We start from the raw sequence: 22,088 nt of genomic DNA on the forward strand, positions 1-22,088 counted from the left end.
GTAAATGAAAATGTACATCACCTCCTTCTAGATTGCCCACATCACGACACACCAAGACGCCGACTTAAATCAACCCTAATTACATTAGACGGCCGACCTTTCAGTTTAAAGAAACTTTTGGGTCCTTGGCCAACAATGGCCTTGCAGAACAGCACTTTAAAAGCATTAAACACTTTTCTCGAAGACAGCGGCATTGTTGACCATTATTAGCGCTTTTAATGTTCCTTTCATTTCAATGTCGCTGTATATATGTGTGTGTTTGTGGATTATGTTATGTTGGCTATTCTGTTGTGACTGTATGTGACAATGCATTTAAACGATATATGTACCACCCGCTGACTAGAGACTGTATTATTAGGCGACAGTAACATTTGTATTTTTTAGACTTCCTTCTACAGAACTGTGGAGTCATTTAGCTTGTATATTGTATGTACCATGTATTTCTTACGTCATAGTGTTACTGTGAAAACGTTGCATGACAATGTCTGGTGCTTGTATGAAAAGGTTATGTGAAAACGTTGCATGACAATGTCTGGTGCTTGTATGAAAAGGTTATCTGATACGTAATCTTGAACCCTGTATGTTGTAGGCTAGACCCATTCAAGAGCTAAGGAGTAGCCGGCGCCTTAAATTGTGCGTCAACATCTGCTTATATCATATAAAGAAGAAAAAAACTTCCTGGTTCTTGACAACTTGGGGCGAAATCGCGCAAGCGTCTAGCTTTCAGAACGTTCACTTTGCCTCCTACGTCACCGAGTAGGCACGTAGGCACCGTTCAATTGGCGCTTCCCGACTCGCCGAGCAGACAATCGCTGGCAAAAGCGCAGCGCCGGCGAATCACGAGAGCGCAAGCGAACGTCCGTAAAGCGAGATGCTTCCGCGATCTTACCCCTGCAAACGACAGGTTTTCCAAACGCGTGTGTGCAAAAGATAATGTTCCCCGAATGGGTGAGGATAGTGCGTAACGAGGCCTCACGCCTTTTACTCACATATCTACGTGATACTGAACTCAATGACATGTGGTAGCAGACTCCTGAAGAGCGAAAAAGCTAGAATTGTCCGACCATACTGTCAGGCGAACCCTGCCTACAGCAAACAGCTTAACCAACCTACCAGCCGACCAATATCATGCTATTTGCATAGTTCACGCCGTACACTGTACCAAACGAACACTGATTGAGTAGACTTTCTAAATATGAAGGTGTCTTTTTGTTCCAACCATTAGCTAGCAGTTTGGTGGCTACTTCCCGCGCGCCGTCTTGTATACAGCGACGGGTTTCGCAAAGAGCACCCGATTTTTAAAATGTTTCTTCAGTCCGTTACATCCAACGAACCATCCTGCTGAGGCTGCGTGTAATCCCCCTCAGGCAGCCATGTGCACGTGATCAGTGATGCCGAGCCGCCCAGTAGTATTGTCCTTTACAGAGTGACAATAGCGTAATGAACAACACACTGGGCTAGATGCCACATTTTCTGTTAAATGAGACCTTTCTTTCTTTATTTATTCTTTATTTTGCAAACGCAAAGGCATTTTTTTTCTTGGTGCATCTGCTCACATCCGCACGTTGTCTACCTGCTCACACAACAGAATTTCAGAAGACGATGCGGCTTCCCGGTCCCTTTCAGCCTGGCCCTAGTCAGAGGGCCCCTCTACTCCTTGCAGAAGGGCGGCTCTGGATTGGTCTCCAGGTAGTGGACCCCACGAGCCTTAGTCGACGGGCTGAAGTAGCCCATGCGGCCAAATTCGAGCCCCGTCGTTGGACCGCGGCCGCAGCGCTTGCCGCTAAAGAAACGGCATCCTTCGGTCCACGCAATGGACTTGAAGCGGCAGCGTGTCCACTGACTCAGCGACTCCACAAAGTAGAGGTAGGCACGCTTGTGCGAACATGCCAGGCCTGCGCAAGGACGCGCTGGTTAGTGAGCGCAATTTCTTTTGGATGGTAGCTCGATCCGTCCACCTCGAGCGACGGAGTGAAACGTTCATCACCACCTCCTCGCGTAGACAAGCTAAATATAGATTGTCCTTTCCCAGTGAAGATCGTTCTGCGCTCACTATTTTTTAAATTAAATTTATGCTTTAAAGAAAGTTCGCATCTGGGTAGATGCCACCTAGGTCTCAGTTTTAGAGAGATGAAATTATATGCACTACGTTAACACAATAAAAAACAAAATGAAAATATTTGGGAAACTGATAATAAGTAACATAAGTTGGGCATCATTAAACACGACTGTAGGGCACAGTTCAAACGCAAGCCCTGCACGGCACAGCAGACGCACGTAAACGTCGCTTTGGGGACGTACACAATTCTGCATGTGTTAATGTAGAACTCGCGCATGTATAGTTCGAACATGCAGATTCCTAACACATACACATCAAATTTTCGCGTGAAATTCTCACGTGCGCATCACGCATACACCTGAATTCATGTGAAGTAACGTTAAGAAGTGGAGCGATACTAGTTTTGTTTTTGGCTTTTGTACGTTCTTCATTTAATATGTTGAAATTCCTTTCATCAAGGAGGCGAAGCAAACTTTGTACTTGAAAAATTAAATATGGTGTCGAAAAGGATTCACCGCTTTCTTATTTATTTTCTGTTTCTCCTATGAATGAAAGTAATTTTTACAGCGAAGCTGTATATGGCTAGGTTCTGAAAAAAAAGGCGTGCGTCTATCGAGCCGTGCAGATCGAGAATTTATCTCCATACATGGGCGATACCGAAGATAGTGCAATACTGAGCCGACCCGCGGCAGAGATGAAGCAGGCTTGAAGCACTCCGCCAACATGCAAAAATAAGTTTAAGATCTTAGATCCAAATACAACCCGTGTCAGATATTAAGCTGATAAGAACAGACACGAAACTTTGAGTCGCGCCAGCCATGTCTTTACCATGTCTGCGTTGGCGCCGCCCTCTCTTTGTCGGCGTTGCAAGCGCTTGCGTATCTCCTTTCCTTCCGCTCTCCCGTGGTGGCGGTCCCGTAAGCGTGCTGCCCGCCATGATCACGACGCGGAAAGAAATGCGATTCGTCCATGTGGCCTCTGGAGTTTTGCAAGACGCGTAGCGCCACCTGCCGGTGCGAAGAGGCAGTAATTGAGTAGTACGAAGCCCGACTCCCTTGCTAAGTTGCCTATGCAGCTAGCGACTGCGAAACAACGATTTAACTAGATTTTGGTCCATGTTGCGAGTGTTTCGCGCATTTAGCACCCAGACAGAGAGCTATGAATTTCTCGGCTAGTCGGACGCGTCGCCGGACTGCCATAAAGCCATGCATAAAGCGCTTGCTGGCTCACTCGTCAGACTGATGGCGGAAACAACGGCAACCTCGATAGCTCCGCGCGCCACGAAGAAACGCCGCAATCGATGCTACCGTTGTGTTGTAAATTGCCATGAATGTGAAGGAATGAATAACAACGTTCAGTTTTACCGATTTCCATCGCGATCGTATGAAGGGGAAAGGCGAGAGCGCTGGATACGGGCCGTTCAACCTATTGGGTAATCGAATTACTTGCATTCCCCACAACACAGCGGCTTGCATGAGAAAGTGCGACAATTTTGTTCTGCTGTAATTGTGTTTCTTAGCCCTGACGGAGGGCCGTGGTAACCAAGCGAAAACTCAAGAGTCTGCAGCCGCCACTTCGTTGGTAACAAAAGAAAAAACATTTCGAACCATCCTGCGTATGTGCCATCGATATCTCCACCTTTTAACAGACATCCGCCTCCCCTTGACTCAACAGGTGGAACGGAGAGATTTGGCAGGTCAGTTTAACCAAACATTTTCGTTCGTTTATGAATTCAAAATCCTGTTCTAGGTCATCGTTGTATCGCGAGCTCATTTCTAGTTTCGGTATTTTGTATGTCCTACGCCGCGACAGCAAGCAAGTTCCGCAATGTGCTGAGCCTGCTCGACTGCGTTTTTCAAATGTGAGCAATAAGGCTGCTATAGGAGCACTGGATGAGTAATTGCGAAGTAACGCACGTGTGTAAAGGAAGAAAATGTCGCGTTTATTTAGATTTATTTGTGCCCGCTTGTTGCTCGAAGCGTCGGCGAAAAGTTCAAATTAAGGTATTGAGCGATGCTGTAGCTCCTGCGAGAAAGAAACGTGCGGCGCGTAGGCACTGTAGGAAGCTTACTTTCGTCTTATTCGCACGCTGTCTGCTGCCTTGGAAAACGTTTTCTGTTTGCTGCCCTGAAAAAGGCTATGAAAGGATTTACTCTCTGTAAATAACTGCGAGAAAAACATTACGATAAAATGCATAAAAATATGCTACTTAAATAAAATAGCTACTTAAGTCATGTATTCAGCACATTTTCAATGTGAACCAATTTGAAATGCTTAGATTTTTATGCTGATATGCCTATAAACAAGCCTGATGCTCTCTGTACCTGCGAATTGCAGCACGCCGAAATAACACTTGGGTCTTATTTTATATTGTACACGTACTTCGCCCTGCTGAGCTTCCTCCCTTTCCGAAGCGTGGATGGGCGGAAGAAGCTTTCCAGGTCCTTGATTTTTAGGAAACCGTGCCTCAACACAACCGAAAGCGGAGAGTCCATTGTGGCCTATGCACCTTCGCTTGCGGGCAGCTCCTTTTGCACTACGCAGTTCGCGCCAAGTCTGCGATGGGGGCGCTGGTGACAGGTTTTTCCGCAGCGCCGCCTGGGCAGAGTCTGAGGTCTATCCTGCAAACTTGGAACGTTCCACCGGAACAACGTCCAGGTTTCAGAGGGAGTTTGTGGCGAACCAATTTTGTGAGGCCTGTGTTGTGTGTGACCGCTTGAGGTTTTCTGGTGACCTCGAAACCATTAATGCACTGCGGAACGTCTACCAACGCACGATTGCCTTGGCTACGGTGAAACAGTGTGTGACCTCGGAGTGCGGTAAGGTGTGTGTTTGTTCTACGTGCCGGGATTCGTTAGTAAAAGGTGTCGTGCCATATTTTGCAACAATACATGGGTGTGTATAGCCCCTGGTGCCTCATCAACTGCCGAGGCTCAACATCGTGGAGTCGCGACTAGTCGCGCCTCGCCTTCCATTTAGGTGCATACGGCGTTTGACGCACGGCAATGGACCGTTAGCCATTAAGGTGCCCACATATATAGCTTCGCTGGTCATCCACCTTCACAGAGTGGAATGACAATGAATTTTTATTTTACAGGTTATACTATTCTCCTCATCGCTGAAATAAACTATATATATATATATATATATATATATATATATATATATATATATATATATATATATATATATATATATATATATATAGCCGAAATTACTTCCGTCCTCTCTATATGTGCTCGAATGTTGCCTCACACGACGGACAAAATGTCCAATTCAGTCCGCGGTCCAAGCGTTGCTTGCTCTGCTTAAGCAGCACTGCATCGCGTCGCGAGCTACTCGACAGCTGGTACCGCCGTTCTACGCGTAAATTTTCGGTGCCGGTGGGCTACGTCATGATGCGGACGCGGTCTGGATTGGCTATTTGGTCTGTTGTCTAAGTCCCTCTTAAGAGCTCCTATCTAAATACATGGGAACGGAGAAATAGCTTCTGTCGGCAACCACTGCATCAAATTCGATGAGGTTCGTCGCATTTAAGCGAAACGTTAAAATCTAGTAACTGTAGGAAGTGTATTTCCAATTTATGCTATAACCTTTTCTTTATTTCTTCAAATTTGCAAAATATTAGAAAACTAGTCGGAAATTCTGTACCTCAGCAATAACATTACGACAAAATGAATCAATAACCAACATAGCTTTCGCCAAAATCGCTCATGTCAGACGCAACTTTATGAATTTGTAACAGATATTCACAATTTTTTGCACAGATTGATTAGTACAGACGCCATTTTTATTGACTTTTCTAAAGCTTCCGACCGAGTACCTCATAATCGACTAAAACTGAAAGTTAGAAACCTACAGATTGACTACAACACGACGCGATGGATTGAGGAGTTCCTAACGAACCGATTCCAAGTAATCAGTCTCAACAACTGCTTTTCTAACCGCACTCACGTCACTTCGGGAGTTCCTCAAGGATCCGTCCTTGGGCCACTGCTATTTTTAATATACATAAATGACATCGCAACTAATATTACCTCACAAATACGTCTCTTCGCAGATGACTGCGTCTTGTATAATGAAATAAGCTGCCCTGCCGACATCTCTGTGTTGCAGTCTGATTTAACAAAACTAACTGACTGGTGTGACACATGGCAGATGGAAATTAACATAGCCAAAACTAAACACGTAAAATTTGCTTCGATAACTCGACCTACCTCTGACCAATATACAATACGCGGTATTACTGTTGACTCAGTATCTTCAATCAAGTACTTGGGTGTCCTGTTTACCTCCAATTTAAGCTGGAATGCTCACATTGAACACACCACTACAATAGCATCCAAAAACCTTGGTTACCTGAAACGTCACTTACACCTTGCTAATACAGATACCAGACTTCGCGCATACAGTTCTCTTATCTGGCCTTCTTTAGAATATGCGTCAATAATTTGGCACCCCCATCACTCTAATCTCACGAACCTACTCGAATCAGTTCAAAATAAAGCTGCGCGGTTCATCTTAACTTCATACTCTCGATATCAAAGTGTGTCCGCCTTTAAGAAATTACCTAATCTCCCTTCACTTGACATGCGCAGGAAATTATCACGGTTGACCTTCTTCCATAGCCTTTATCACAGCAACATTGCATTCACTCGAGCCCATACTCTTCCCGCTCCCCACATCTAGTAAGGCGTGCACGCAGGGCAGCTACCCTCAGCGGAGCCCTGGACTAGGGGAACCGACCCTGGAGAGAAGATGGAAGACTCCATCTGATGCCGCAAAAATCACTGCAAAATAGGGCAAATAAACGTTTTTCATCATCATCATCATCATCCCCACATCTCTACCCGCACAGACCATGTTCATAAAGTAAAACCTATATTTGCCAGGACTAACGCTTATCAAAATTCACCTCTAGTTTTATCTATTCCCGAATGGAACTCGCTACCTGCGAATATTGTCTCGCTTACGGAATCATCATCATTTCATGCAGCACTGATAACCTTTTTAGAGTGTCTCAACCTGTCCAAACCTATATTTCCTTGAATATTTACTTAAACAGTGTTTTCAAGTGCTTGGCATTGTATAAAATCCATTCCGTTTCATCTGATATGTATCTGTGTAGGCTGTTTACCTAAATCATTATTCGATTGTATCCTGAAACTCGTGTTCTGATGGGTACTGATTGTTTGCATCGCATTTTAGGTTCTTATGCGTATTTCACGCTACTAAACATTGTATAAACTTCGTTACCCCTTTCTTTCTTTCTTTCTTTCTTTCTTTCTTTCTTTCTTTCTTTCTTTCTTTCTTTCTTTCTTTCTTTCTTTCCTTCCTTCCTTCTTTCTTTCTTTCTTTTTTTCTTTTGTTTGCTTCTGCTAGATGTTTTTTATGGTTCCTAATGCCTTCATATATTTACATTGCCCAGATTTCACTCATGCTTGAACTTTTCCGTCCCCGTCCCCCTACGTAATGCCCTATAACGGGCCCTAAGGTACTCAAATAAATAAATAAATAAATAAATAAATAAATAAATAAATAAATAACACGTTTTTGTAAACTGCACACAGTAATTTCTCCAAAGCGGGTAAAATTGATGTACTTAACATGTACTTACTGATGTACTTACTGCTTTGAAAGGCAGCACTAATTTGTGAGTAGGACTTTTTCAAAACCCTAACAGATGCAGTTTGCCGAACTGTGAGATCTGTTTTTGGCGCAAAATACCGAATTTGTAAACTTAATGCTTTTTTTTGTTATTGTTAACTGTCCAATTTTCGGCAACCCGCCGCGGTAGCTTAGCGGGGCTATGGCGTTGCGCTGCTACGGTCGAAATCGTGTGCCCCTCCCCCCCGCCCCCTCGAAATTTTGGCATGCCACAATACACAGCATAAAACGACATGCGACAACACCAGGCTAACCATGTTACCCGGCTGCCCAGAAAAGGCTTTTTTTACACCACGTATATCGCATATTGCGCACATAGTGAAAACAGAGCGGCGATCACTGACGTGTGGGTGTATGTATACCATTCCCTTCGCAGCCGTTCTGCTGGATGCCCCCGTTGGGATAGAAGTCTACGTGGCCGAACGGTCTGCGCAGCCCTACGTGGCCCAGGAGCAAGTTTGTGCCGGCGCTCGTGTGCAGAGCGTCCAGGTACAGCACGTCCTGCTTGCGAGGATGCAGCCCGCGGAACTCGAACAACGGCGCAGCGCAGTCCAGGGCTGCGAGATGACGTTCAAACACACTGTAACACCACCACATTCTAAAAAAAAAAAGATCTCTGCACGCAGTGCAGGATAAATCGTATTACTGTTAGCAAATATTAACGATGATGGTACGTATTACTGTCAGCAATAGTGACGTTACATTTGGACATCGGAACAGCGGCTCAGGTGGCGACACTTTCTTATTTCAGTCCTTGTCAGACATTATTCAGCCGATATGCATGAGGAACGTTCCCATGCTGCATGACCCCCTCGACGCAGAAAAAATGTGAACATTTGATTTACGAAGGTGAAGTGGCAACCGAAGCATTTACGCTAGCAGATACAGAGTGCAGTCTCACACTACGATTAAAAACTGCGTAATCAGCTATCGCTGGCAACTGTTTGAGTGTGGCTGTCTCGGAAACATGGAATACAGAGCTTACTTAGCTGCCACGTATTCACTACACGTTTCATCTGCCATGGGGCAAGTTGTAATGCACATATTGCATTTCTGTCCTTGGGAAAATGGTATAGGAGGCTCGAGAACGCAAATGTAACGTTGTGATTGACTTCATTTGCAACTGCCATTTTTTGTTTCTTTGGCCCACCACTCAGTTTGATCCACCAAGTGCCTCGTTGAAGCCCTCAAGCTTTCAGGCTATTTGGCCACACTGTTCTGCACTAGCTACAGCCGAGAGCACCTTCCAGCTCAAGGTAAAGAATGTCTTTTGGGGACTCCGCGCAAGCAGAATCGAAAAGATGACATCTAGTGTTCTATAGACAAACCTCACACGGCTCCTAGGCCTCCCCCTCCCCTTTACATCCTCCAATCCACGTACTTCTAAGACTACGGCCTTCTGTCGTTTGGCGCACGTCGGTGCCGCGAGGGTAGTCGCATACCGGTGAGTCTGCCGGCCTTGAGTCCGTAGGTGCGCGCCATCCTCCTGGCAGCGAAACCCAGCAGCTGGGCCCCTAGGCTGAAGCCGATCAGGTGCACGTTCCAGGGCAGCACGACGCCGTTGTGTGTCAGCGAGGAGACCAGAAAGGCAACCTCGCGACCCACGAGCTCCGCGTTGACGCACGCCTGCGCGTAGTCGCGCACAGAGGCGCCGCGCGCCCAGTCCACCACAACCACGTTGCCGTCTTCCTGCGCAAAACCCGGCACACGCGCACTCAAGCAAGCTATCGCTCGGAGGCCAGTAACAGGCCTTCACAAGTGAAGGAAAAAATAACTTTTTTGTCAGCTACTTAGGTATTTAAAGTGTACAGACTCCCGTGATAGAATATCTTTACCCATAGTAGACAGGTGTTGCGCAATTCCCATAAGAATTTACATCATGTTATTCTGCTGCTTCCAGCTGCATTTATGAATGCCTGTATTTCACGTTTTAAAGCTCAACACTCAATATAACTACAGCAAACACACCTAAAATGCTGAGACCTTACAGCCATTTGAACAAGGGTCTAGAAGCTCATCATTCGAAACAGAAATACATGCCAATATTTCTGAAGACGTAAAAGAAACAACGAAGCAACAAAACACAAACCTAATATTCCAGGTATCAAGTAGCAACCTATATATTTCCGTATCTTGCTGTCACATAATAACCATATCAACCAAATATGAAGGAGACAAACTCAAGAAAAACTGGGAAATAACCCCAAAGAGGGGAATAAAAGCTTAAGGAAGTATTGGAAAGTATATTGCGTATTTTCGTGAGGACTGCTCAGAATTCTTACGCCCAGTGAATTCGAACTACGAAGTTGACTTCTTTGCGATCAGATTCGTAAATCAATTTAACGCCAAATAAATGGCTGGACGTACTAATTTGCAACCAATTTAATGAAAAATGCTCCTTAATATTGACACTTCTATAGGACAATCATTATTCACAATAAGTCTCTTATAGCTTTCTATACAAGTTGATTTTAGCGATTGAAACGCTTCATAAGTTCTCGTCTAGTAGAGTACTTCACTGTAAAAAAAAAATCACTTTTTTGCGCAGGAAACCCAAACGGGGTCTTGAGGAACGCATGAAACCATGAGGAAAGGAAGCGTAAGGAGTTATATGCTGTGGTGTTTTTCCGTCTGTGCTATACACAAGCATAAACGACTCCTTTATTTAGCCGTGATCCGCCCCACTTGCGGCGTGCGCTTTCGACGCTCCAAACATAGCTTATCACCAGCTTCTTTGGTGTCACGCGGGATGGTCCGGATTTATAGCCCCGTTACTCGCGATGACCACGGGCTACACAACAAAAGCCCACAGCTTTAACCTAAACCGGAAGCCTGCTTCTTTAGTCACGTTTTGATAGTCGAGCGCTGCTGTGCAGTCATTTATTTTAATTTGCTGGGTGCACGGCAAGTTCAGCCCAGCACATTAGCCTGAATGACGCTCTCCTTTTATGTACTAGCGGTACAGCGCCATATCAAGAAGCGAGCACACCGGCGCACTTTCAGGCAGGTAAAAGTGCCGCTTTCGCCCCTTCGCTTGGATAGTGATCTAAATAATAGCCTTCTCATGAGCAAAATGACCGTACGGGCACGACGTCAGTTTTCGGTAGCCGAAAAGGAGGACATCGTCGTCGCCTACGTGAGCGCTCAAGGAGACGCAGACGTTGCTATGTACAAGGCTAAACATCTAGATCACCGTGTGCTTGCGTGTCCTGTCGTATTCAACCGTTTCCGTTCCACCGGGTCTGTCCTGGTACAGAAAAGAAAATGTTCTGCCAACAATGCTGAGGACTACTGACATCGCTATGCAAGCGTACGTCAGCAGTAATTCACAGGTAAGCCTACGCGAAATCGTAAGGACCACTGGAAACGCGCAACATTCATTTGAAAAGCTCCTCTCCAGGCATAATATTATCCATGTCATATATAATGTCTTGAAGCATGCTATATATAATGTCTTGATGCACAGCATATGTACGGCTACCATGCCTGCATCAAGAACTCATAGCCAATTACTTTCACTAAAGCCCAAATTTTTGTTGTAGGTGCCTAATTCAGTGTGACCAGGACTCAGTCTGAATAATATTCGTTGAACGGCGAAGGCGTAGTTTTGTATAGAAACCGCAATGTTACGTATCAAAATGCGCGCCACTGGTACTAGCGCGATACCAATCCTCATTGGCTACACCAACAAATCGCTAAATGAGTATCAAGGGCTCCAGCATTTCTCAAGGTCGCAGTCCCGCTAATTTACTGAAGGAACAGCGAGAAATACAACTAGTGTGTTTTGAAGGGTATGTTGTCCGAGCTTGCGTTGACGCTCTCTTTAAGCACTTTAAATAGAATGTGGTTCCAGTATACGATGGAGCAATGCCACATTTCCCCCCTCAAGCTCAAGAGTCTTTCGATGAACTCATTTACACATTTACGAGAGCACATTTACGAGAACTTCAGTTGCAGAGCTTTTAAAAGGGGCTAACCTAAGAAATCTGTGTTCGCGATTTAAATTCTTATATCAACTAGTAAAGGGGAATTACAAGATTGGCATAACGGAGGTCATTCATATCCTTCTCGTCCGGATACGCTACTGGGCAAAGACACAATTTCACTATAACTCCCTTTTCCTCAAGTAGCAACTCTTTCAAGTATTCATTCTTCCCGCGCACAATAGTGGACTGGAACCAGCTAAAAATAACGTCGTCTCTGCGCCAACAATAAATTCTTTCTTATCATGTTTACAGCGACATTATTTAGTTTGTATCATTTTTCCAGTGATAGTGTTTTAGTTCTTTGTTGTAACCTCGTGTGTGCCCAACATGTATGCTTTGTATTTATTTATATAATAGTTTCTTTTTAATTATTATTAACCTGTGCACTTTTCTGTACATACCGTTGTATTAATTAGGTTTGTACCACCCTGCTAAAATCACTACATGATGATTGTAGTATTCATAAAATAAATAACATAAAAAATAAAACTGTCCGGACTGCAAGATAGGAACAAGCGGATCCGATGCCTGGCCACTTATGCCGCCAGATCTGTCGCACCTTGATTTTTTTTTTTTCGGGGGGGGGGGGGGGGCAGGGTTATGCAAAAAAAACGTTTTTGCGTCAAAATCCACTTTTTTCGATGTTCTGAAGTAGTGTGTGCAGAACTTCTTCGAAAACGTTACACGAGACATGCTTCTGCGTTCTGTCGACAAATTAAAAAAAAATTCCTTATTTATATTGCGATAGAAGAAAAACACTTTTAGCACATCTGGGAGCATGAAGTGTTAATGCCCGAGTTCTCATTGCTTTTGTCCTGTCGTAGCGGTGACGAATAAACGAATAGTATTCTGAAAGAAATTGTGTGCCAATCAGGCACATGGTTCAATGTGGCACCTCGATATAGCTACCAAGCATCACTTATTTCGAAGACCTCTCTAAGCTCTCCAGCGCCTAGTGACATCCCCATCTCCCGTGATTACTGCATAGATCTTCCTTTTACATTCGAAGAGCTTGAGGCACCTCTCGCTCATTTGCAAGTGTTTATCATCTGCGGGACCAAACGGAATATCATACTGTGCTTTGTGCAACCTGGGTGAGTGGGCACGGAGACAACCGTTATAAATCCTGGCAAGATGGCCTGGAGAATGCAAGAGAAGCCGCTTGGTCACGCTCCTGAAGCACGGCAAGTCTCCACTTGCCTTGTGCCGACCAATAGTGCTGACGAGCTGCCGCTGTAAACGCTGTGGTAAACACCACAGCGTTTACCCAGACGCCCCTGGCTATTTTCCTACAGGAACGTGCATCGAACAATAATGTTGTTCATATGTCTCATGACGTACGTCCAGCATCAAAAATAATGTAACGACTGTTTGCCGCTTTGTCCTTAGGTGTCACAAGTATATATATAGGGTGTTTTTTTTTTTTACATGCACCAATTTTTCTTTAGTTGACTGTGACAGATAGCACAATTATAACCCTTGAGCTGAATATATTTGATTGGGCGGCCCATTGCTCCTACGAGAAATCAAAATGCGTAATTGCATTATTAACATAATTACACTAATTATCATTTGGATTAATTACTTCGTGGCCCATATTTCAGTCTATGCATTGTAGCTAGTGAGTTTGCAAGGCATATCGACTTGTAACGGATTCTGAGGATCGTACCGGTTCCTAGATATGGGGCGCTATAACGTAAAGCTATTCCAAACTTTCCCAATTCTGCAATCCACCCTCCGCGATTGGTCAAAAACTTGTTGTGCCACGCCCACTTCGCCTGTCAATCACGCGACGTCATGCAAACCTCGATAGCTCCCCTTCTGATATGACGTGCACAGTCTGATTATGCATGATTGAACTGAACAAAAGAAAAATAGTTATTTCTGATTCGACGCCTTTTCACCATTAGCCCTCGGCTATTGGTAAAAAATTTTCGGGCTGCACCCACATCACCTGCCTGTCACGCGACGTCACAAAACCGCGAAAACTCACTGCATCAAAGTGACGTGTGCGCGTTAAAGATGCATTAAAGTTGCCGTCTGCATCTTATCACGGCTTTTGCGATGACCTTGACTGTATATTTAATGCGTTCTTGTGTTCTAATGCTCGTGTGGTAATAATGGGTAATGTTAATATTGATGTAAGTGACATTGATTCTTCTTCTTGTTATGAATATGTGTCTTGTTTTACTAGTTATGGTTACTCATTGTTTGTAGACAAACCAACACGTGTAACAGAACACAGTAGTACACTTATAGACCACGTGTTGTCTAATACTCCTGTTTGCAAATATGCGGAAGTTTTAGATGTTAGTATTACTGATCACTACCCTGTGTTTTTTGTAATGTCAAACTACCTGAACTCAAGCAAGAAGTATTTTACCCAGACATTATTTATCGCTGGCGTATTTGCAGATAATGTACGCGCAATTAATTGGTCACGTGTATACTCTTCGAAAAGTTCTAACAATAGTTACGACATGTTTGTAGACATGTTTACTGAGGCGCTCGCCATCGCCTCCACCACTTACTGTGTGCTCAATAAACATGCAATCCCGCGAGACCCTTGGGTAACGGGCGCTCTCTTGCGTTCTATTAAAACGATATATAACATGTATATGAAATTAAAAAGGCAACCCTATAACACTTGCTTGAAGGAAAGATACTCTACGTATTCGCAAACTCTTAATAGAACAGTTTATGCAGCAAAGGAAGCTTATTTTAGCAATCGCATTGAACAGAACGGGAAGGATTCGAAAAAAAAAAAAACTGGTGCTTTCTCAACCAGTTTCTAGGGCGAGACATAAAACCACATCCCCCAGAAAAAATAATATACAATGACGTTGTGTACACTACACCGGAAGGTATCTGTAATGCTTTCAGTGCCTATTTTTCGTCCCACATTAACTCAACTGGTAAGGATTTTGATGCAACGTACGTTCCACATACAAATGCTTCTTTTTACCTTTACCCTACAGATGAGCTTGAGGTGGCTTCAGTTATTTCTAATTTGTGAAACACAGCCTCTGGAATTGACAATGTTTCGGCGCATGTCGTTAAACTTGTAACTGACATCGTGTCACCAGTTCTCGCGCATATCGTCAATAATATATTCGTCACGGGTGTGTTTCCAGAACGGATGAAAATTGCCGAGGTGCTGCCACTGTACAAGTCAAAGGACAAGCATAGAATAGAAAACTACCGTCCAATTTCAGTGCTACCGTTCTTCAGCAAAATACCCGCAAAAATATTCGCGAGGCGCCTTAATGACTACCTGCGCAAGCACAACATTCTTTCTCGGCACCAATTTGGTTTTAGAAACGGCCTTTCCACACAAACTGCAGTCTCAACATTTACAGACTTAATTAGAAAATCAATAGACAGTGGTTATCTGGTCGCGGGATTGTTCATAGATTTTGCGATAGCTTTTGATTCCCTCAATCATTTTATATTCAGCGATAAATTGCTTCGTTACGATATTAATGGTATACCTTTGACGTTAATTCGCAGTTACTTCGATAATCGTCAACAAATTGTTCAACTAGGTGATTTTCAGTCCAACAACACCGTTATTAACCATGGCGTTCCCCAGGGATCTGTACTTGGACCTTTATTTTTTTACTCTATATAAATGACTTGCCTTCGCAGCTTGTGTGTGCTGCCCCTGTACTCTGTGCAGACGATACTAACCTTATTATAGCCGATTGTGAAGAATGCAACCTAATTAATAAGCTTGACTCTTAATTACAAATTTTGCACCGTTGGTGTACTATGAATGCCCTTCACCTTAACCCAACTAAGGCAGTTTTTATCTTATTTCACTCTGAAAAAAGGAAAATGGCTATTCATTCAGATGTCGTTTACAATAACCATCTGATAAAACAATCTAGTGAGACAAAATTTCTTGGTGTTATTATCGATAACCATTTAAAATTCCGCCTTCATGTGCGTTCCGTAGTTCAAAAGGCTTCATATGGCTTGCATTTGCTGTCGAAATGTCGAAACTATTTCCCTCCCCACATACTTATCAATCTTTACTACCCATTTGTTCACTCTCACATTAAGTACTGCTTAGCGAGCTGGGGTAGCACATACAAAACTCATCTGTCACCAGTGTTTACACTTCAAAAAAGAGCTCTTCGCATTATAGCACCCAACAGTATGCATATTAAGAGTGAAGATTTATTTAAAACCCTCAACATCCTCAACATTTACGATTTGACAACATACAACATCGCCTCCGTCATGCATCAAATAGTTAATGAAAAACTGGCCTTGACAGCAGTCTCGCTCCATCCCTCACTTCGCCATGTTGGAAACGCATCTCGCTGTCGTTTTTTATTGCCTAAGGTAAATACTAAGTACGATCGCTCTACACTACAGTTTACAGGCACCTCAGTTTGGAATAAGCTTTATAGTGACCTACCCACTCTAAGAACATTACATACATTTCTTAAACAATTAAAACTCTCACTTATTAACAATGCGTAACACTGCGCATGCTTGCACATGCCCTCACTTTTCTTTTTTTTTCCTGTGCCGATGTTTTCGATGACGTAACAAAGAAAATTGTTAGAAAAATGTATCTCATTTGCGAAATGTTCCCTACTACTGTATTTTCTTGTTTTACTTATTCAGCTATTTCAGTTTTATGTGATTTTGCAGTATAAAAAAAAAACAGCTGCCATAGAAGTGTTTTTTTCCTAATAGCAATTGGTAAGAACCCTTTAACAAATTTGTTGGGTCCCAAAAGTGTGTACTTTGCAATTTATACGTTCATTATGTTAAATAACCTTTCAAACTTCCAAACTTAAACTTAATATGCCGAACAAAACCTAATTTTTCGCTGAATAGCCGCAGACTGCCCTGTTCCGAAAGGAATAAAAAATGGCTGCTGCCAATCGCTCACGCACTGACTACTCTCACCTGCCGGAAAGCATATATGGGTTTATTTGCGCACAATAAAACTTTAAACGTTTTCGAGCACTTTCGGCACGCTTACGACCTCACTCAGCCAACTTTTCTTTGCTGAGTATCCTTTTTAGAGGCATTCTTAATCTTCCGTTGCATGCCACCGCGATTTTCGACCAGCCACCGAAAGCTAAGTAAGAGAAAACGGACCAATCGCAGGCACCAACACCACCCTCTACATCCGGTTATGAATTTTCAGTGCACTGGCTCAGCCCCATCGAATCCCTCTCCACTTGAGCGTGCTCCTCGCCTCTTATCAGCCAATTGGATAAGACAAGCCGCTCAGTGTAGGCAATGTTATTCGTTTTTAAAGCAAACAAAAGTGACCTCCTATAAACGAGGAGGGCGTTTGATTGGTCTGTCGATATAGACAACCCTGCGGGTCACCGTCCGATGCTTGCGTCGGCGGTTACGCAAATTTGACGTCAGGAGATTGGAATAAAAACTCATTGGAATAGTTATAGGGCCCATGCTCCGTCAAACTTGCAGTAAGAATGCACTGTTGTTTCACTTAGCTATTTAGGAAACCCTGTTTTATGCATTGAAGAACAAAAGTAACTGGAACACCAATGCATTTCGTCGGACACATCGAAAGTTTATCTCCTGAAATTTATCTCCTGAAAATATCTCCTGAGAATTCGTTCCAAGTGCATATGTTTTGAGAACTCACCGACTACGATTCGCAAATTGAAATATGTGCCGCAAATTAATTAATTAGAATGTTAATTGGTGTACTTATGTTTATTATTCAATCAATCCTTTTAGTTTCTCGTAGAAGTGATGGTCACTTCATCGGTTAATTTATCTGAAGGGTTAGAATTGTGTTATGTGCCACAGGCAATTTTTTTAAAATTTGGTGCAGCTACATAAAACACCCGGTATATAATAACGTAATTCACAAGGCCATTCTCAGTGCTCTTGGGACGACAGTCCTTGGAGGTAGGATCTTTCAAATGAAGTCTAGTTGCTTCCTTATTAGGTCGTTCTTTGTGTCATCGATCATGACGCAACCAAACAACATTACAACCGTTCTCTACACCAACGTACCCTGTTAGACTTCGCGCCCATCGACCCTGTTGATCATCTACCAACTGCAACTACGGTATACCAACGTGTACAGACGACATATGTGACTGCACTTTGGTAGTGACACGCCCTCAGATATGTGCAACACTTCAAAAGTCTGCTACTCTAAAAACGGTGAACCTTCGCTGCCGAGGCCTCAAAATCTCATCATACCGTACTCTGGTGGCATTCACTTACTAACAACCAATGGCACCTTATGTCCTCTCTATCAACGGACGGATCATTTACTACACAAAGACTCATTGATTTCTTTATGTATTCATTAGTGGTGACCTCACATTAACCGTTTACGTGACCTACGTGAAACAGTACCTGACAGAAATTTTCCAGCTGTTCAAATTTCTGTTTCTACCGCAAAAAAAAGTTGGGGGATGTCAGTACAGGCAATGTTGAAACTGTACAGGGCACTCTACCTTAGTTTAATGAGATACAACTTGCCCGTACCTACCAAGTGCTTGCAGAACAAGTCTTCGTGCAGTGCAGCTTATTCACGCTCGACTTATCAGAGTTTGTCTTGGTTTGCCAAGATGCGTATCAACAGCGGCAACTATTTGAATTTTCCCGGACAGTCTAATGCAAACACATTTTGGCGTGGTAATACTGATAGTGAACTTTAGGGGCCTTGCCCGAGTTCGTTCCCATCATCTTGCAGCACTGCCTTCAGAAAGGCCGCAGACACTATTTCGTGCTACGACCTCTGATTATTCATCAGGCCTCACTCCCGCCACTAAACTATCGATTCCTCCTTTGTTGTCTGAGCTTCTAGCTACTGCTTTTAAAACAACTATATCTGCTCCTTTCTCACGGGATGTAGTATACTGACCATGTCCATACTTATACTGATGGGTCAGCGACCCTCCAGGTTTCGGCCGGCGCCGTCACTTTGCCAAGCGAGAGCTACCACCGTAACGTTTAATTCTGACTACCTGACGACATTGACGGCTGCGGAACTTGCAGCTCTTCGCGCTGAACTTCGTTTCGTCAGCCAAGGACAACCTCGGAGATGGTCCATACTAAGCGACTCGATAGCAGCACTACAGTCTGCTATCAGCCCTCCGGCGAGGACCAGACGAACAACTTGTTTCCAGGTTAGAAAAGTCATCCATGTTTAGCCGGGAAAGAGCACCACACGTCATTTCAGTGGCTTCCAAGTCACTGCGGCGTCACATAGGTAACCGGCACGCCGTTGACTCTGCTCGGTCAGCCCTTCAAGGCATTACACATGAATCGATGTCATTGCCATCGTCCGATGCCACTACAAAATTTCGCGTGCTTGCACGAGACACCGCGTTCCCTTTGTGGAACACCTCAAGTTTTCACAACAACAGTCTGCGCAATTTGGACTCTTCCCCCAGCTTTCGCATCCCATCTCGACTCTGCCGACGAGAGGCAACCCTGCTTTGTCGGCTATAGCCAGCAGTGGCTTTTAGTAAATATTTTGTCTTTCGCACTGAAATGGCCGCCAAGCGAAGCTCTTGACAAGGTGTGAAGGCAAGTGCATGCTGTGAACAATATAAAGAAAGTGGTTCGGCTTGTGTAGCGCAGGCCTGAAGACGGCACAAGACGTGATCAGCTAATATTCCTTGCGCACGTGGTTCCCTCCGCTCTCCAGGCGTTCAGTTGCAGTTTTTAATAGAAAAAGTGGCTGGGTTTCAACGTGGCTTGAATTTAGTTATACGAGCGAAATATCTGTTAAGCATCGTTAGACACGGTTCTTCAATGCTTCTTCCCAGCGAGCTATAACGGCAGGGTGCTCAAACTCAGCCTGGCGCCTGCGGCGAAGAGTTGACGCGCCCCCACCGGCCGTGCTTCATCCATGGTATTGAACGGCCAAGCGCCGGAGAAGCATCTGTTAAACGCTCGAATAGTCACGTGGTACACAGTGGCGAGCATGGAGGAAGGAAACTGAGGAGAGGCCCTACCCCCTCCGCGCGCTAGAAGAAAAGTGTGGAGGAAGTGACGTAGTACGTTCTCCTCTTTTTTGCTGATTTTTTATTTCTTTGCCGTAGCGGCCGCGCCTTTCGGGCCACAATGGCGGTTTTGTTTTGGTTCTGTGCGCTCACACGTGTTGCTCCGTAGGTTTCGTACTGTGGCAAAGGCGCCGTCCGGGCAGGTTTGCGTTGGTCTTCGTGTTTTGTTGCGCTGCGTTATCTGGACTGTGTTCTCCAGGATGTTGCTGTGGCCAGGGGGACAGGAGGAACTAAAATTCGTGAAATGAACACGCATGCAACGCTGTACGCCATGTACCGCGCCATGGCAATGGCTACGGACGAAGGAATATCTGCGAGAAATTTTGCCCTTTTTCGCGGAATCATGCTAACGTGCTAACGATTGCTTAGTATTGCTGCGGAGCGCGCTGGTCCGAGCAGCACGGTTGCGCGCGGCGCGGTGTGGTTTCGCGAGAAATGTAAACAAGAGAGGAGAGCTGGCCCGATAGGCGGAGCAACGCCATGAGCAACGCCAACTTCCGGCTTCACTTTAGCTTCACAAAGAGTGACGTCATGGCCTCTCCTTAGTTTCCTTCTTCCGTGGTGGCGAGGCTCGAGCGAGCGCAGCTGCGACACCTCCCCGCAGCGAATCACGTGACGTGGCGTCACACCTTCACACTTGCGCGCCGGCGGCTGAAGGTCAAATGCGCGCCGAGATTGACTTTGGGAGTTAAACTTCGAGGAGCAGAGCTTTCGCTCTAAAAGGCGCCATGGCGCTTACGGAAACATTTTGCTCATTGTGACAGGTGAGTGAGTGAGTGAGTGAGTGAGTGAGTGAGTGAGTGAGTGAGTGAGTGAGTGAGTGAGTGAGTGAGTGAGTGAGTGAGTGAGTGAGTGAGTGAGTGAATAAACTTTATTGTAGGTCCGGCGAGGACGCGAACTCGTCGCGCACCCGGCTAGTCCCACGTCGGGACCGGCAGGTCTAGCCCACCGGCCCGGTCGCGGGCACGCTGGACAGCCAGGATTTGCTTTTCTAGAGCGGGGCTACGCAGAAGCGAGTCCCACTCCTCCTTGATGAACTTGGGGTATGTCGACCCGCACTCCCAGAGCATGTGGGGTAGAGTGGAGGTCTGGCCGCAGGACGAGCAGGCGTCGTCGCGATACACGTCGGGGTAAGCTTCGTGGAGAGCGGACAGACACGGATATGTGCTGGTCTGTAGGAGCCTAAGCGAAACGGCTTGCGCCCTATTCAACCTGGGGTGAGGGGGTGGAAAGACCCTTCTGGACATGTAGAAATATTTAATAATCTCGTTGTGAGTAGCAGGAGCGTCCCTGTGACCGTAGATAGGAGGGGAGTCAGTGCTCCTTATAGAGGAAGCGCGGTCGGTGAAGTCACGCGCAGCCTCGTGAGCAGACTCATTGAGGTTCGGGGGAGCACCCCCGACCGATCCTACGTGTGCGGGAAACCAGTGAATTGAATGGTTTGCGAGAGCATGTGGACTCGAGCCGCTAAGAAGACGAAGAGCTGCCTTGGCGATGCAAACCTTTTGAAAAGCCCTAACTGCCGTTTTGGAGTCACTATATATTTCGGACCCACGACCGTATAGCAGGGCGAGGGCGATGGCGACTTGCTCGGCGACTCCGGGGTCTGAAGTGCGAATCGAGGCGCTATTGGAAATGTTTCCGCTCGAGTCGACCACAACGACGGCAAAGGTCTTCCCGTCACTGTACTCCGCAGCGTCGACGAAGCTTGCGCTAATGTCGTGTCGCTTGATCTGTTTGAGGATGGCGGCTGCTCTGGCCTTGCGTCGGCCCTCGTTGTGGACGGGATGGACGTTTCGGGGCACAGGGGCCACTACGAACTTGTCTCGAATGCACCTAGGGATCGGGGTACTGACCATCGAGAATTCCGCAGGGTGGTAACCCAGCTCTTCGAGGATGCGTTTACCTGCCGCTGTGGTGGCCAGGCGACTGAGTTGCGTGCGTTCTTGGGCTTCGGCAATCTCCTCGGCGGTGTTATGTACCCCCAGCTTCAAGAGATCCTCGGTATGGGTCCTGATGGGTAGCCCGAGAGCCCTCTTGACTATCTTGCGGATAAGAACGTTGAGCTTGTCTCGCTCCGCTCTGAGCCAGTTGTGCATAGAAATCGTGTGACATCAGGTCAAATAGTCAGCAGCTCCCAACTTCCAACTGTGAACAGCTACCTAACCGCACCACAATTAATTATTACAGTTAGTTAATTAGTGGAAATTTAAACAGATGATTTGTTTCAACTTCCGCCGTTTCTAGTATGCCTATATAGAAAATACGGTCACGGCGCCCGCATTTCAATGGGGGGAAATGCGAAAACACCCGTGGTACTTAGATTTAAATGCACGATAAAGAACCCCA

The 22,088-nt window shown here is 45.2% G+C and overlaps 1 protein-coding gene and 1 pseudogene across 1 annotated transcript in view; both read right to left on the bottom strand.

Annotated features, from left to right (window-relative positions):
* Window positions 1–1,550: 1,550 nt before the first annotated feature.
* LOC135904826 (pancreatic triacylglycerol lipase-like) overlaps window positions 1,551–22,088 on the bottom strand; it is a 32,178-nt gene continuing 11,640 nt past the window's right edge. Inside the window, exons 3-5 of the mRNA XM_065435811.1 lie at window positions 9,169–9,415; window positions 8,089–8,283; window positions 1,551–1,895 (exon numbers count right to left, since the gene is read on the bottom strand). Coding sequence (XP_065291883.1) covers window positions 1,651–1,895; window positions 8,089–8,283; window positions 9,169–9,415 — 687 coding nt within the window. The 3' untranslated portion in view covers window positions 1,551–1,650. The remainder of the gene's footprint in view (window positions 1,896–8,088; window positions 8,284–9,168; window positions 9,416–22,088) is intronic.
* On the bottom strand, window positions 2,701–2,879 carry LOC135904867 (U2 spliceosomal RNA; annotated as a pseudogene).

The sequence above is a fragment of the Dermacentor albipictus genome, chromosome 1 (assembly GCF_038994185.2).
Source record: "Dermacentor albipictus isolate Rhodes 1998 colony chromosome 1, USDA_Dalb.pri_finalv2, whole genome shotgun sequence".
NCBI lineage: Eukaryota > Metazoa > Arthropoda > Arachnida > Ixodida > Ixodidae > Dermacentor > Dermacentor albipictus.